General features: G+C 47.7%; 1 protein-coding gene across 2 annotated transcripts in view; it reads right to left on the bottom strand.

Moving 5' to 3' along the window:
- Window positions 1-17867, bottom strand: part of LIMS2 (LIM zinc finger domain containing 2) — a 354252-nt gene that overhangs the window by 326682 nt on the left and 9703 nt on the right. The window contains exons 1-2 of one of the 2 annotated variants that reach the window (XM_086943812.1): window positions 6079-6307; window positions 3029-3188 (exon numbers count right to left, since the gene is read on the bottom strand). In XM_086943812.1, coding sequence (XP_086799938.1) covers window positions 3029-3188; window positions 6079-6197 — 279 coding nt within the window. In that variant the 5' untranslated portion in view covers window positions 6198-6307. Of the gene's footprint in view, window positions 1-3028; window positions 3189-6078; window positions 6308-17867 lie in introns of those variants that run through there. The other variant, XM_086943811.1, reaches the window with a different exon arrangement.

Below are 17867 nucleotides of genomic sequence, written 5' to 3'. Positions count from 1 at the left end.
CTGGAATGCCAGAAACCGGTCCTCGGAAGCTTGTTTCCAGTCCAGCGAAGGCATGGCTTGGCAGTTCGAACTGGACTGTTCCCATGAGGCACAGGGTCAGACTGATTTGCATATGGCCATGTCTGAACTGGGGTGGTGTGGAGTGCAAAAAAACGATGGATTTAGACCGAGATCTCTGTACTGGGGTGAATGTATGACATTGTCTGCATTCTGTCCATCAACTGTTGTTTTTGCATTTGTCACCGCAAGTGGGATGGGTATGCTCAGACGTGAGTCCCATGCTCTCCCCACCACTGGATTCAAGCAAGCCGGGCTGAAGACGGCTGGAATGCAAGAAACCGGTCCTCGGAAGCTTGTTTCCAGTCCAGGGAAGGCATGGCTTGGCAGTTCGGGCTGGACTGTTCCCATGAGGCACAGCGTCAGACTGATTTGCATATGGCCATGTCTGAACTGGGGTGGTGTGGAGTGCAAAAAAACGATGGATTTAGGCCAAGATCTCTGTACTGGGGTGAATGTATGACATTGTTCTGCATTCTGTCCATCAACTGTGGTTTTTGCATTTGTCACCCCGAGTGGGATGGGTATGCTCAGACGTGAGTCCCATGCTCTCCCCACCACTGGATTCAAGCAAGCCGGGCTGAAGACGGCTGGAATGCAAGAAACTGGTCCTCGGAAGCTTGTTTCCAGTCCAGGGAAGGCATGGCTTGGCAGTTCGGGCAGGACTGTTCCCATGAGGCACACCGTCAGACTGATTTGCATATGGCCATGTCTGAACTGGGGTGGTGTGGAGTGCAAAAAAACGATGGATTTAGGCCCAGGTCTCTGTACTGGGGTGAATGTATGACATTGTTCTGCATTCTGTCCATCAACTGTCGTTTTTGCATTTGTCACCCCGAGTGGATGGGTATGCTCAGACGTGAGTCCCATGCTCTCCACACCACTGGATTCAAGCAAGCCAAGCTGAAGACGGCTGGAATGCCAGAAACCGGTCCTCGGAAGCTTGTTTCCAGTCCAGGGAAGGCATGGCTTGGCAGTTCGGCCTGACTGTTCCCATGAGGCACAGGGTCAGACTGATTTGCATATGGCCATGTCTGAACTGGGGTGGTGTGGAGTGCAAAAAAACGATGGATTTAGGCCCAGATCTCTGTACTGGGGTGAATGTATGACATTGTTCTTGCTTCTGTCCATCAACTGCGATTTTTGCATTTGTCACCCCGAGTGGGATGGGTATGCTCAGACGTAAGTCCCATGCTCTCCCCACCACTGGATTCAAGCAAGCCGGGCTGAAGACGGCTGGAATGCAAGAAACCGGTCCTCGGAAGCTTGTTTCCAGTCCAGGGAAGGCATGGCTTGGCAGTTCGGGCTGGACTGTTCCCATGAGGCACAGCGTCAGACTGATTTGCATATGGCCATGTTTGAACTGGGGTGGTGTGGAGTGCAAAAAACGATGGATTCAGGCCCAGATCTCTGTACTGGGGTGAATGTATGACATTGTTCTGCATTCTGTCTATCAACTGTGGTTTTTGCCTCTGTGAGGGGAGCAGCAAGGAGGGGACGCCCCAACCAATCAAGCGCAACTACTCACAACCTACTGTACGATTACAACACAGGCCAAAGGGCAGAGCTAGGTCTTTTCGCATTATGTAGGGTGAGCAGTGTGTGATTGTGTAGGGTGAGCAGTGTGTGAGTGTGCAGGGTGAGCAGTGTGTGAGTGTGCAGGGTGAGCAGTGTGTGAGCGTGCAGGGTGAGCAGTGTGCGAGTATGCAGGGTGAGCAGTGTGTGAGTATGCAGGGTTAACAGAGCGTGCAGAGTGAACTTGTGTGAGTGTGTAGGGTGAACAGTGTGTGAGTGTGCAGGGTGAAGATTGTGTGTAGGGTGAGCAGTGTGTGAGTGTGTAGGGTAAGCAGTTTGTGTGTGTGCAGCGTGAGAGTGTGTAGGGTGAGCAATGTGTGTGTGTAGGGCGAGCAGTGTGTGAGTGTGCAGGGTGAACAGTGTGTGAGTGTGCAGGGTGAATAGTGTGTGAGTGTGCAGGGTGAACAGTGTGTGAGTGTGCAGAGTGAGCAGTGTGTGAGTGTGCAGAGTGAGCAGTGTGTGTGCGTGCAGGGTTAACATTGTGTGAGTGTGTAGGGTGAGCAGTGTGAGAGTGTGTAGGGGCAATGTGTGAGTGTGCAGGGTATGAAAACTCGAACTAAGTCCACCACACACACATAAGACCACACACATAAGACCACACACACACCACTCTCACCACCACACACTCACCACCACACACACCACCATACACTCACCACCACACACGCAACCACATACACAACCACACACACACACCACCAGCCGTCAGTGCACGCTTTCACCAGGCACACAACACCAGACGTCAGTGCACGCTTTCACCAAACACACACACACCACCCGCCATCAGTGCACACTTTCACCAGGCACACACAACACCAGCCGTCAGTGCATGCTTTCACCAGATACGCACACCACCAGCCGTCTGTGCACGCTTTTACCAGGCACACACACCACCAGCCGTCAGTGCAAGCTTCCACCAGGCACACACACCTCCAGCCGGCAGTGCACGCTTCCACCAAACACACACACCACCAGCCATCAGTGCACAATTTCTACAGGCACAAACACCACTAGCCATCAGTGCACACATCAATTGTTAACGCGTCCACAATTAACTATTGTAGCAATCGCAGTATGGTGCACTTTACTTTTAAACATATTCATCTAAAGCGCAGCATGCCACCATTGCTACAATTTCAACCCAACCCACATAATTCCACTACACACCACATGCATACACTCCATAACACATGGCTACAAGACATTGCCATTTACAATGCCATTAGCTCTAACTCAAATAAATCGAGACCTATTGCATTTCCAATGCTTGTTCTTTACTTGTCATTTCTAACATTCTCAGGTAGTCAAACATGACCACTTGAAAGCGCACTGACCTTCTTTAAATAAATTCCCTTTGTTGGAAAAAATTATAAAATCGAAAAAACACCCTCCTCACCTCATAGAACAGCCCTTCCGGGAACTGGCGGAAGCACTGGGCACACACGAAGCAATCCTCATGGTACAGCTCTCCGTTGCTGTTCACAATTCTTTCTGAAGGGTCAAATCGTGCACGGCAGCGCTCACAGACTGCATTGGCCAAAGCATTGGCCATGTTACTGTAAAAAAACCAAATCCCTTATTAGTTATGGCACATTGCAAACAACAAAAATAAGTTGTTTTTTTTCCATTCGCTTGGTGCACGTCTACAGTGCTGCACACCACAGAGCGGCACAGAGCGCATTGAAAAAGTGTTTCTGAAACAGCCCAAAAAAAGGTTAAGGCTGAAGGCAATTAAAATGACAGAGAACATGCAGGTTGCAGACAGCAAAAGGGATGTAGCATCTTTTGGAAATCATGTTTTGTTCTTTGAGTAACTGTAGCAGTACCTTCTGTACATCTCATGCTGCTTAAATCATTGTTGGGCATACCTTGAAGGATGAATCTCTGCTGTAAGTTAAATATTATACACAATACCTTGGTACCTTGTCATTAGAAGTAGCAACGTCAAATCTGCAATGAGGGGTAACATTCAATTCAAATTGTCTATTAAATAAACATAATACTTCCTTGGCCTTTACGCCGCTGAGGCACTTGCTTACATAACACGATTGTTTAATGTAATGCATTGCAATATTAACAAGCATTGGTAATGCATCGGTTTCACCTATGTAATGAATGAAGAGCAGTTTTCATCAATTATCATCCTGGAGGAGAAAAGAGCTCCCAGACAGATAACACAGGAGAGAAGAAAATGTGGCGCAGTGGCCAGAGCTGCTGTCTCGAGCTGAGGATCCCGGTTCGAGTTTCTGCAGCGCCGTGCAATGTCCTGTGATTCTATGCAAATCACTTAATCTCTCCGGGTGATAAATTGTTATATAAATATGCTGCAATAGTAAAAGGCAAACCTTTATGAAAATGTAGTTCCACCAAAGCAAATGTTAACAGTATTTCGGTGGCGGGACACTAAGAGAAGCAGACGAGGAACAAGCATTGGTAAATGCAGGGAAATATGCTACAGCCAACACAAATGGAGGTAAGATAAGTGGCACGTGCAGGAACCAATGAGAAGCCAAGACAAAAAAAGGCAGCAGGATGTAAGTCCCTTTTAAGTTTATATTAAAAACAGTAGATTTCTCAAGCACAGCGTAAGCACTGTGCAGGCAAAACCTAAAAAGTCAGAAAAACCTGGAAAAGACAATACAAAACGTTTACAGAAGAAGTGAAATAAAAATGTAACATTGCATCCTGAATACTCTGAAAATATACATTTCTCTAATAACATAGTTTGACCCTACCGACTCAAATTAATATACTGATTGCAGTTATATACTTTAGCTAATACCTCTAAGAAAAGTGCGCTCTCTGGAGCCAAATGAAACACACAATAGATTAATAAACAATAAAATTGGAGCAATGGAATGGTTAAACCTGCAGTGAGTAGGTCAGCTATGGCCCCTGCCCTCTTAGAATTAGGTTTTCACATCAACTCTAAAGTGCCCAGTAGGCTCACATCAAAAACATGTAAAAAGTATCAGTACGTCACCTAATTACCTCCACCCATAGAGAGGGCTTCCTCCTTTCTAAACACGGATTCCAGAAATGCAGTAAGTGGCAGACCTCCCACCATTCACTCGACTCCATATCAAATTAACCTCAACAGAGTCCTTTGTCACTCACCATCAGCACTCTCCAGAACAACACCAGCCACTGTATGGGGTTCTCTCTGAAACAGATGTTCCTTTCAAAATAGCCCAACTCTGAAAGCAAACGTGCGACATCACCGAAAATCTTCACCACGAAGCAAGTAAGTATTCCTACTCTGGACCCAGGCAATAAATAAGATCTTCTAGGAATTATTTATGGCCTGGGGATGACATTTCCTTCCATGGTATCATGTAGATCTGGAAACTTTGTAAGTGCCATTCCTTTTATCTCAAGCATCTTAAAATCTAGGACTGCCTCGCAGCATTATCCTGATTCTGTGGAGCGATGGAAGACTTTTGAATTGCTGACAGGACTAGAGCACCGACTCCTTGATGCTTAGTTCCCAAGAAAACACCTCAACATTGAATGACTGCGTAAACTGGTGTCTTCCACTAGACAGACCCTTAATTAGCTTGTCCATAGTTCAGGGGATGCGCAAGGACCTGATTACGATCTTGGCGGACGGGAAACTCTGTCACTCACATACGTGACAGCCTTCCGCTGGCATACAAGTTCCATTGGATATAATGGAATTGTAATGTGGCGGACGAGATATCCGTCACGTGTGTGAAGGAGTAACACTGACCACCAATATCGTAATCCGGCCCTAAATCTTTAGTGTTGACAAATGGAAGGAGTGATCCTTTCAACTGCCCATTCTTCCAAGCAGAGTGTTTCTAATAAAAAATAAATAATATATTCATGCCTTGATCAGTAGGCAGGCAGGTCAGGCGCATATTATGGGCTACAGAGGGTGTGTGGGAGACAGCAGAAATAAACTATACATCATCCAGTCACCCCTTCTCTCACTAAATGGCTTGTCACTGAATTTTGTATCGGCTGAGAATTGTACATAGCATGAACCGATTGCCAGGGGTAACTGAAGCTTCTATTACAATTAGAGAAGAACTTGTAACTGAAATCTAAAAATCTTTTTCAACACCAACAGGAGAGTGCAAAAGCATAATTAGGATCTGAAAATTTTGAAGATTGCCATGACGTGAAGGCCGCGAGACATATGGGAAGAGTGTGGTAAAGTTGATAGAAGGAAAATGTAGTTTTTGGAGGACTGCCTGGCACCTGGGAACTAAGGGAAGGCAGCAAGGAAATGCAGAGAGAGAGGCGGTGGTGTTGGTGGGAGAGAGTTCCACATACATGAATGCCTGCTTGAGACGGCACCTGGCAGGCTCCTGCCTGCTTGGTTTCCTGCGTTTGTCCCCTGCTTGGCATATACACTATCCCTTCCAAAGAACCACACGAACAGGAAATCACACCCAACTATCCTTTCCACTCCAGACCTACCCTGGCATCTCCACTGCGAGCAGGTCTGCCTCCACGAGGGAGCGCGTGGCGCTCAGGCGGTCCTGCCTCCTTCGGTAGAGCTCGGAGAAGGTCAGCGCCCGCAGCCTGGTACTTGCCATGGCTCTAAGGGTCGGGCTGACAGAGTTTACTGCAGAGGACAGCGGTGGCTACAATGCAGCACCATTAATGAACCATTTCCGGCCGGCGGTATCCGCTTCTTGGTGTCCTCGTATGAAGGCAGGCCTGGTGAGGAGGGGAGAGCCAACTATCTAAGCTTCAAGCTAAAAAGACCCTCCCTCGTGGACCTCCCTGGAGAGCGACGAGAAGCATCTGTGGTCCTAGGATAACCCTCTTCTCTTCCGCCTCTCTATCCCGTTCCCAGGAGCCTGCGTTGCAGCCACTGGCCTCCTTAACATACATGGAGCGCGCGCCCCTCCACTCACCCACTCAAACACACAAGCATGGCTCTGGGAGCCCGCGAGCCTGGCATCCCTGGCTCTGAATGCGAACAAAAGTCACATAGCTGGCATTCCAGCCGGGCATTCCGACGCCCAGGGCTGGCTGCCGCCGGGACCGAACACAGCCGCAGTCATGAGCGGCCCGGCATGCTTGTGCTCGGCCCCCCTCCCGCCTTGTTTCACTTGGTCCAGAGGGGATTGGACAGGAAGGGCGGCGATGCAGCCGCACTTGGCAAAATGGTCGTCTAATGAGATGAACACTTCATGGAAAAACAAAACATACACAAGTTCGAGCAATCAAAAGCTGAAGGAGTCGAGTAAGAAAACACATCGCACATACTCCTCTAGCTCTCAGCATTGCGAGAGTTGCTTTACTTGCTTAGGGTAGTCCAAAAAGATAGGAATCATCTAATTAGACGCCTATTTTACGCATGCTTCTAATCCCTACCACCAACACTACGGCACCAATCGCACAAAAGTACACATAATGACCTGCGCCATGGCATGTCATGCTGGTGCGTGACTACAGCTTGACACTGTCACCTCTTCAATCCCAGAATGCCTGCATTCGACAGATAGAATAAATGGGTTGGGTGAAAAGCGGTATTAACAAGTGGGTGGGTGTCAATCTGTGGGTCCTCAGAATGGACAAACCCTGCTGAATCGCTGTGCCTTCTTGTTCAATGGCCACGAAACCATAAGAATGAGGTTGGAGGCGTTGTGAAGATTGGGCCCATCTATGGTGCGGTGATGCAAAATTGCACCAGCAATATTTATCAGAACTAGTATTGAAAAAGCCAGTAGGTTCGCCTTTTTAAGTCTGGCTTATCAAAAACATGTTGGTTATACTAAAATGATATGAATAATATACTTAGTAACAGGCTTTCATGTAGCCCTCTTCATTCGTCGTCATTTGTCTTCATTTATTGGTCTGCTGTTGCAATTGTAATCGCAAATTGCGTTTACAGAACGCTCACTACCCCTGACGAGGCGTTGAAGTGCTTTGCAGTGATAAGTATGCTTCTCCAGAACCCAAGGTTAGCGGTTAATAGTAAGTAGACTAGTAATACGTGTTTTTTTCCTTCTTGTGCATTAGTTGTGCGAAGTTTGTGCTCTTGATTTCTAGCATGTTTAGGAGAGTTTGGAGTAGGGATCGAATTATGGGAATGAATTTGAAAGAGGAAGTAGTTGTTGTTTTTAGTTCTAGGCTAGATAGCACATGCCCTGCCTCTTCAGAACATGTTGTTTTTAATCAGAGGGCTTACAGACTGGACATTAGAAGTAAACAGTTATTTTCCATTGGGATTCGTGCTTAATTTCGCAATAGTAAACTAGAGATGTGGCAGGCTGTAAATCAACCATTTCATGTCCGTGTGCAGTGGCACAGAGTGTCAGAGTGGAGTGACAGAGTGGCATGGAGTGGCATAGAGCACAGTGGCGAAGAGTAGAGTGGTGTAGAGTGGAGTAGAGTGGCACAGTGTACAGTGGAGTGGCGTAGGAGCAGTGGCACAGAATGCAGTGGCGTAAAGTAGATTGTTTCAGATTAGAGGGAAGTGGCTTAGAGAGGAGTGGCCTAGACTGGAGTGGTGTAGAGTGCAGTGGTGCAAAGTACAGTAGAGTAAGAACAGTAGAGTAGAGTGGCCAGAGCAGAGTTGAAAGGTGCAGAGTGGATTGGCATAGACTGCAGTGTTGTGGAGTGCATTGACATACAGTGGTGCAGTGGCATAGAGTCCAGTGGCGCAGAGTATAGTGTTGTAGAGTGTATTGGCGTAGAGTACAGGGGTGCAGAGTGCAGTGGCAGAGTAGAGTGCCATAGAGTGCAATGGTGCAGAGTAAATTAGATTGGCTTAAAGTGGATTGGCGTAGATTGCAGTGATGTAGATTGGAGAAATACACAGAAGATTGGTGTAAAGTGCAGAAGCATACAGTTCATTGGCATAGCATGCAGTATGGTGGTGCACCTAAGGGTGCAGTGGCACAGAGAGCAGTGGTGCAGAGTAAAGTGACGTATAATTAAGAGGCGAAGAGTGCAGTGTTACAGAGCAGCGTGGCGTAGAGTGCAGTAGTGCAGAGTGGAGTGGTGCGGTAGGGCACGGTTACTCCGCATCTTTTTTTCAGCGGACTTTCAGTCCGCATACCATTACTCCGGAAGGTCATTGACCTCGCATACCATCACTCCGCATTTTTTCACAACGCATGTGCATTTACCACACAGGCCTTTACAACGAATTACGTTGTAAAGGCATGTATGGTAAATGCACATGCGCTGTGAAAAAAATAATAGACTTTAAGAAGATGGAACCAGGAGGAGTGTGGAACCACGATGACGAGAGAGGTAAGGGGGTTTAGGGGTGGGGGGGGGGTGTGCTGGGGTAGTGATTGGGTAGTGTAGTGTAGTGTTAGTGTCTTGTAGAGTTGTGGTGGTTGTGTAATGTAGGGTCATGCTGGGGGTAGTGTTTTAGGGTTTAGGGTAGTGTTGTAGTGTTTGTGTAGTGTAGGGTCATGCTGGGGGTAGTGTTATAGGGTTTAGGGTAGTGTTGTAGTGTTTGTGTAGTGTAGGGTCATGCTGGGGGTAGTGTTTAGGGTAGTGTTGTAGTGTTTGTGTAGTGTAGGGTCACGCAGGGGTAGTGTTTAAGGGTTTAGGGTAGTGTTGTGTAGTGTAGTATCATGCTGGGGGTAGTGTTTTAGGGTTTAGGGTAGTGCTGTAGTGTTTGTGTAGTGTAGGGTCATGCAGGGGTAGTGTTTTAGGGTTTAGGGTAGTGGTGTAGTGTTTGTGTAGTGTAGTGTCATGCTGGGGGTAGTGTTTTAGGGTTTAGGGTAGTGTTGTAGTGTTTGTGTAGTGTAGGGTCATGCAGGGGGTAGTGTTTTAGGTTCTAGGGTCGTGTTTGTGTAGTGTAGGGTAGTGTATGTGTAGTGTATGTGTAGTGTAGGGTAGTTTTTTAGGGTTGTGGTGTAGGGTAGTCTTTGTAGTATAGGGTAGTTTTTTAGGGTTTATGGTAGTGTTTGTGTAGGGTAGTGTATGTGTAATGTAGGGTAGTGTTTTAGGGATTAGGGTAGTGTTGGTGTAGGGGAGGGTAGTGTTTGTGTAGGTAGTGTTTTAGGGTTTAGGGTAGTGTTAGTGTAGTGTAAGGTAGTGTAGGGTAGTGGGTAGTGTTTTGGTGTTGGTGTAGTGTAGGGTAGTGTAGGTTAGTGATTTGTGCAGGGTACTCATTTACCTTTAAAACTTTTACAATGAGTATACCTTTAACATGCATGCCTTTGCGTTTTAAAGACATGCGCGGTAAAGGCATATTCGTTGTAAAAGTTTGTGTTGTCTTAATTTGCGGAGTGATAGTATTTGCGGAATCATTTTTGCGGAGTGATGGTATGCGGGGTATTTGTATGCGGAAAAACATCACATATTCGAGTGGTGCAGTGTAGAGTGCAGTGGCGTAGAGTGGTGTGATGCAGAGTAGAGTGGCATAGAGTGTATTGGTGTAGAGTACATTGCCACAGAGAGAGTGCAGTGGTGTAGAGTAGACTGTCGTTGAGTGCAGTGGTGTATAGTACATTGGCATACAGTGCAGTGGTGTAAAGTAGAGTGGCATAGAGAGCAGAGGCATAGAGTACAGTGGTGCAGACAGGAACAATGTGGAGTAGAGTACAGTGGAGTAGAGTACACTGGCTAAGGGTGTTGCAGCGTGGTGTAGAGTGCAGTGGTGTAGAGTGCAATGACAAAGAGGGCAGTGGTGTATAGCAGGCTAGAGTGGGGCAGAGTGCAGGGGCATAGAGTAGATTGGTGCAAAGTAGAGTAGAGCGGCGTACAGTAAAGTGCTATAGAGTGGAGTGGAGTAGAGCGGGGGAACATCCTTTACAACGCAACTTTTACCACGCAGTGCCTTTACGACGCAACTTTTACAACGCAAACCGTTACAACGCATTGTGCTGGGGGGCGCTCTAGGATAGGGAATAGGTTTAATGTACTATCCAACACCTTCCCTACTATCCACGGGGACTGGAGTTGGAATAGTAAATTAAACTATTCACTATCCAGCGCCCCAAAGCACTATGCGTTGTAAAGACATGCGTTGTAAAAACCGAGTTGTAAAGGCATGCGTGGTAAAAGCATGCGTTGTAACGTCATACATCCAGTAGAGCGGAGTGTGGTAGTGTGGAGAGGTCCAGAGTAGAGAGGAGTGGGGTAAAGTGGAGTATACTTGGTGTGGTAGCGCACTGCCATTACAGACAATACATCTTCAATTGAAATGATCACTATATTAGCACAGAGATACAGCTTTACTGATAAAAGTATACAACAAACTAGCAATATGGAAATCACCTAGTGTACTGAAGTGTTTTGATCATATTAAAATATTTATTTTCACCACACTTCAGAATTACAAAAAAATTAACTTGATTTTTATTTTCCTAATACGAATATATTTTGAAATGTGAGCACAGTTCCTTTTTGTTGTGTGGTAGAAAAAAGCCTTCCGATTCCAGCAGGATTGTCACATAAATTCTGTCACATTGAAGTCACAGAAAGAAGAGTAAACACCAAGCTCCCTCGCATACAGAATCTGACATTTGAGCTCTGTCTTTGAATGCACAGCAAATGTGACAAAATAAGAACAAGATTTAAAGGCCTGTTTACAGAAAGGGGGCACTCAGAAGGAAACAGTAAATAAGGTATGGACAACAGAAGGGACAAACTCAAGCTGGACAGCCTAAAACAATTAAAGCAAGCAAACAGAAAGCCAGTAAATGTGAGTTACAAACCACAAAACCAATGGTAAGCAATGGGTGGATTGCATTCCCAGGGAAGCTTTCAGAATGCCCATAAGAAGCAGTAAGCAACCCAGACAGCTGTGCTGTCTGGTACACTTCGACCTAGAAAAGGTGAAATTTAGGTTACGCCCAACTAGCAGTCTGAGTCTTTGGAATCCGCCTCCACAGTCAAAAGTGTTCCAGCGCCTACAGCGCTATAAAGGCAGAACAAGTTCCTCAGGGCCCTTTGGCCCTGGGATCAGTGTTGCTCTACCGAAGTCTCCAGCAGCAGCATTCGACACATGGACATCATGGAGGTCTGCAGCAACTGCACTCTGGCTTTGCAGGGGCTGCAGATGGTTGTCCTCGGCACTCCCTCCGGTGTCATGGAAAGTTCCTCTGATTGCTCTCGCAGGTAAGGGGCGATTGTACAAGTTCAGATGCTTCAGGCAAGGTGCGGGCAGTCGCAGGTCACCACGGCAGCTTGCTTCCCGGCACAAGCAAAAACAGCTCATGATTGGTGAAACCATGGCTAACTTGATGGCAGCCCCCTCTGACCTGTAGGACTCACTCCATTGACACAGGTAACAAGCATTTGTAATTCAAAAGGTCTCGCATTTGCGAGATTTAAGCTATTGGCAATGTAAATGACAACGCCTTTTATTTATCAGTTTTGACAATTAACACATAAATAAAAGGCATTGTCATTTACAATGCCAATAGCTCAAACACTGGTAAATACGAGACCTATTTCATCTCAAATAAGTGGCTGCCAGTTTCCAGGATGCTTGGAAAGTGAATGTTGCAGGAAAGCATGACGAGCCTGATGTAGGCGCAACTCATTAAAGAAAATAGTGCTTACAGACTAAATAAGACATACAGTGTAACAACAGAAGTAAAAGGACCAATCCTCATGGGAGGTTACAAACGAAGACAAGGCGCTACTAAGAAGGGACTAAGAAGCCTATTAACGAATCAGAAGCCAGCATTTACGAATGACAATGACACACATGGTCGGAGAGTGAGCAGAGCTTCAAGTCCATACTCGAATACAGCATGCCTCGCAGAGCAGCACTTGCGCTGCCCAGGCTCGACCAAAAAACACCTTTTCAGTCATTCTGATCACCACCGGGTATGCCAAGACACTGCACACAAGTTACTTAACTACTGACAAAGGCAGTAGCCTTGCATCTCTGAGGGTATCGCTTTAGGTGTCCCTCCCAGTCCAACAACGCCACAATCCATGAGACTGGCCTATGTCATGGCCACACACAATGATCCATGTTCGCACATGACTTCTAACATCAGCGCCAGGGATCCAGATACAGTTGTAAATGGGTCATTCATGGCAGGGGCGCATGACCATGCGAGGGATTTTTCTGTCCCAACAGCACGCAATACAAATCAGACAGAAAAAAAGGAAAAAATTATCCAACTGTCCTTCAGCTAACCTAAAGTGTCCCCAATTTCACCATTAGCCCTCACAGTTATCAAAGTGCAGAAACGTGAAATTATTTATTTAAAAATTTTTTGCTTGCCAATCCTTTATGTCCAAATGAATCATAAAGGGTAGAATAAATGATGAAACTCTCTCAAACACTAATTCACGTGATTAGTCAAATGTACCAAAACACTAAAGTATTGTTTAGTTTTAAGAATTTCTAAATCAAGATCAGGACTGCTGATAACGATTGAACCTATTGAACTTTCATATTTTCAGACGCTATTAATGCAATCTTCTCAAATCAATTCAATTCAATTCAAACAATTTGTATAGCGCACTACATACCCAGAGGGTCTCAAGGCGCTTGGAGAAGGGTGGGGAATTATTTGTCGAATATCCAGGTTTTAAGTTGCTTTCTGAAAGCTAGGTGGTTCTGAGTGAGGCGAAGGTGAGTGGGAAGAGAGTTCCAGGTTTTAGCCGCCAAGTAAGAGAAGGATCTTCCTCCCATGGTGGTTTTGTTGATGCGAGGTACAGCAGCGAGGGCTTGGTTGGAGGAGCGTAGCTGGCGGGAGGGGGTGTAGAAGGAGAGTCGTGTGTTGAGGCATTCGGGTCCAAGTTCGTAAAGTGATTTGTGTGCGTGGGTTAGGAGGCGGAATGTTATTCTCTCACTGACGGGGAGCCAGTGGAGGTTTTTCAGGTGACCTGAAATGTGGTCACTACGCGGGATGTCTAATATGAGTCTAGCTGAAGCGTTCTGGATGCGTTGGAGTTTTTTCTGAAGTTTTGCGGTGGTGCCGGCGTATAGAGTGTTTCCGTAGTCCAGTCGGCTTGTGACCAGTGCGTGGGTGACCGTTTTTCTAGTTTCGGTAGGGATCCAGCGAAATGTTTTTTTGAGCATGCGAAGAATGTTGAAGCAAGAACATGAAACGGCGTTGACTTGTCTGGTCATTGAGAGTGAGGAGTCCAGGATGACGCCCAAGTTCCGTGCGTGGTCTGTCGGGATGGGTGCTTTTCCAAGGGATTCTGGCCACCAAGAGTTGTCCCAGGCGGAGGGGGAGGAACCTAAGATAAGGACTTCTGTTTTGTCGGAATTCAGTTTCAGACGGCTGTGCTTCATCCACTCGTCTACTTCTTTCATTCCTTCATGCAGGTTGGTTTTGGCGGTGTTAGGGTCTTTGGTGAGTGATAGGATCAGTTGAGTGTCATTCGCGTAGGAGATGATGTTGAGGTTGTGTTGGCGTGCGATGGTAGCGAGGAGGCTCATGTATACGTTGAAGAGGGTGGGACTGAGTGAAGATCCTTGTGGCACGCTGCAAATGACTTCAGTAGCCTCTGATTTGAATGGTGGAAGGCGGACTCTTTGAGTTCTTCCGGTAAGGAACGAGGTGATCCATTCCAGTGCTTTTCCTTGGATTCCAATGTTTTTGAGGCGTTGTATAAGGGTGCTGTGACAGACTGTGTCGAAGGCTGCGGAGAGGTCAAGGAGGATGAGGGCGACTGTGTCTCCATTGTCCAGTAGAGTTCGAATGTCGTCTGTTGCAGCGATAAGTGCGGTCTCAGTGCTGTGTTTGGCTCGGAAGCCGGATTGTGAGAAGTCGAGGGATTTGTTGGTTTCGAGGAAGGCGGCGAGCTGGTTGTTGACAGCTTTCTCGATGACTGTGGCCGGGAATGGGAGGAGCGAGATGGGGGGGGGGGGGGGGGGGGGGTTAGTTTTTGAGTTCGGTGGGGTCCGCTGTGGGTTTTTTCAGAAGGGCGCTGAGTTCGGCGTGTTTCCAGCTTTCCGGGAAGGTGGCCGAGTTGAGGGAGCAGTTGATGACGTCTCGGAGATGTGGTGCTATGATGTAGTCTGCTTTGTTGAAGATGTGGTGAGGGCATGGGTCTGTGGGGGATCCTGAGTGGATGGAGTTCATCAGGCGGATGGTGTCCTCGGTGGAAATTAGGTTCCAATCGTTAAGGATGTTCAATGGGGGTGAAGGTACGGTAGAGGGTTGTGTGGGTTGGTCTCCGGGTTGGTTATCGAAGCTGTTGTGGATGTCTGCGATTTTGTCGTGGAAGAACGAAGCTAGGGAGTCGCAGAGGGCTTGAGAGGGAGAGATGTCGTTGGAGTTGGCAGTAGGGTTGGTAAACTCTTTGACGATGTTGAATAATTCCTTGCTGTTTTGGGCGTTGTTGTCTAGTCGGTCTTTGAACGCGGCTTTCTTGGCAGTCCGGATCAGTTGGTGGTGTATGCGGGTGGCGTTTTTGAAGGCATCTCTGGTGCTGGGGTTTTTTTTCCAGGTCTTCTCAAGGGAGCGACAGAGTTTCTTGGATTTCTTAAGATCATCGTTGAACCAGGGGGCGTTTTTGTTGCCTGGTTTGATTTGACGTTTTTTCAGGGGTGCTAGGTTGTCGGCGCAGTTGGTTAGCCATTGAGTGAGGTTAATGGCTGCTTGGTTGGGGTTCGAAGAGTGGGTAGGGGGGTTATGAAGAAGCGATGAGGAGATCTGGTCGATGGTGATTTTGTTCCAGTTTCTTCGCAGAGTAGGTTGAGGGTGGTTGTGGGTTGTGGTCTTTTTGTAGATAAAGTGAACGCAGCTGTGGTCTGTCCACTGGAGAGATGTGGTGTGACTGAAGGAGATATGTTTGCTGGAGGTGAAGATAGGGTCGAGTGTGTGACCTGCATTGTGGGTGGGGGTGTTAACAAGTTGTTTGAGTCCAAGGTTGGCGAGATTGTCCAGAAGGGCGGTGGTGTTGCTGTCGTTGCTCTTTTCCAGGTGGAAGTTGAGGTCTCCCAGTAGAATGTAGTCCTCGGAGGGGAGGGCGTGTGGGGTGATGAAGTCCGTGATGCCTTCACTGAATTGCGCACGGGGTCCTGGTGGCCTGTAGAGGAGGGTGCCTCTGAGTGTGGTCTTGGGGTCGGTGTGGATCTGGAAGTGAAGGTGTTCGGCGCTAGCGAGGTTGACGTCTGAGCTGGTTGAGATGCGGATGGAATTCTTATGGACGATAGCGATGCCTCCTCCTGTTTGCTTGGTGCGGTCTTTTCGGATGATCTTGTAGCCTTCCGGGATGGCGATGGTGATGTCTGGGGCTGAGGAGGCGTGCATCCATGTTTCTGTGAGGAAGGCGACGTCCGGAGAGATGGTGTCTAGTAGATTCCAGATGTCGATGGCGTGTCTGTGGACCGAGCGGGTGTTGAGCAGGATGCATTTTAGGTGGTTGGAGTCAGGTTTCTGTTTGGTGTTAATTGATGAGGAGTTGGTCTTGGTGCTGTCGAACTTGCAGGAGTTGCATGTGAAGGGTCCATGGGTGTGTCCAGGGGCGGCTTGGGCGCAGGTGGGGAGTCGACCAGGGTTGAGGGCTAAGAGGGTGGAGGCGGCGTAAGTGATGAGGGTGGGGTGGGTGAAGCGGGGACCAGGGGGTATGGCGCTGGGCGCGGTCCAGGCGCGGACGGGCGTAGACGGGCTTACCTTTGGCGCACCTTCGGCGCGGCCGTAGCGCGTGGATGCTGCGCGTTGGGGCATCTGCCATAAATGGATAGTGGAGGGGGCGGAGCGTAGGAGGGGCAGCAGCTGGGAGGCGGTAGCGGGGAGGAGGGGCGGGCCAGGGAACACCAAGTCACAAAATGGAGGGTCAAAGGCAAAGCGAGGCAGGGGCAGCAAATGTATCAAAGCCCCGGGAGCCCAATCAAAGTTCCAGCAAGCGGAGAAAGCCTAAATCAATGTCGCGCTGCAATGTACAGCAGAGCGAGCGGCGCTAAATGAGAAATAAAGGTGAGGTAATGGCTTTTAAAAATCGCGCTAAAATGCCACGCAAATACGCTATAATATTCAATCATGCACAGCACAGATCACGATACCAGAAGTTGCCAGCAGCAGCTCAATACAAAGTGGGATCGGGGAGCGTGGTGGAGCGACCGTACTGGAGCAGGTCCGGGCGGTCACAGTTAGTCTGAGGAGGTGAATTGAATTATAGCAGTCTATCCCAGATCAATCAGGTGGTTGGATCATGTTTTGGGACCCTTAAAAGTCTCAGGAAGACTTTGAAGTTTTTACCTGTGAGAGCCCGACAAACCCTGGTGCATGCACTAGTCACATCAAAGATGGACTATGGCAATCTTCTCTATTTAGGGACTTTGGAGAAGAACCTCAACCGCCTACAGGTCCTACAGAATGCCGCTGCCCGCTTAGTGCTTAAACTACCCAGAAGAGCCGCATCGGCCGCGGCCCTCCGATCTCTGCATTGGCTTCCGGTCAGAAGCAGGGTAGAATTTAAAGCTCTTTGTACGTGCCATCGGATCATCAATGGGAGATCCCCTCTTCCCCTGCAGGGACTTCTGACTACTTATGAGCCGTCCCGCTCGTTGAGATCCTCTGGCTCTGGACTCCCGGTCGTTCCCAAGGTGTCTAGAGCTCGAATGGGCGGAAGATCTTTCAGGTACCTCGCAGCCTCAAGATGGAACAAACTACCCATGGCACTGAGATTAGAGCCATCAGAATCAATTTTCAGAGCCAAACTTAAAACTGCACTATTTGCCCAGTAAGGTATGCCGCTTCTATAGGTTCCAGTAGGAGTTGCTCCTTAGCGCGGGGACACGCCGTTGTGCGTCACCAAGCGCTTTACAAAACTCCCTAAATAGAAATAGAAATAGTACTCAATTTGTCAAAATACAATGGAATCAATGTGAGGCAGAGGTCCTGGGTGTTTATTAGAGCCATTAACAGTCAAAGGTTTAGTGAGATGTATTCAAAAGCTTAAGAGGAAAGATAAATATTTTCCAATATGTCAATTTCTACTATTCTTCATGGTGCCACAGTTTTTTCGCGCAAACTGATGTCTGAATATCAATGACAAAATGCCCTTTTGAAAGTAAAAGTGGGGAACGGACATTGTTGCATAATGCAACCCACTAGCAATTGGCTCACAATAGGCAGGGCTCCTTCATGCTAAGATTTGTTTACACATTACTTGCAGGGCTGATTATCCACTCACATTGCCTTCTAAGCCGCAGATGAGCGTTCTCTGGCAGTTTGCTGGCAGACAAGTGATGCCCGGTGTTAAACACAAGAGTGTAAGTGATTGGTCAAATGTCTGTCTTAAGCACGGAGCGCTATTTCCTACTCAGAGGTTGTTCCAGCGTGTTTTTTTGCCACACACACAAACTG

The sequence above is a fragment of the Lissotriton vulgaris genome, chromosome 11 (assembly GCF_964263255.1).
Source record: "Lissotriton vulgaris chromosome 11, aLisVul1.2, whole genome shotgun sequence".
In the NCBI taxonomy this organism is placed as follows: domain Eukaryota; kingdom Metazoa; phylum Chordata; class Amphibia; order Caudata; family Salamandridae; genus Lissotriton; species Lissotriton vulgaris.
Note: the sequence above shows the minus strand (reverse complement) of the source record. Positions and strands in the feature narration are given on the sequence as shown.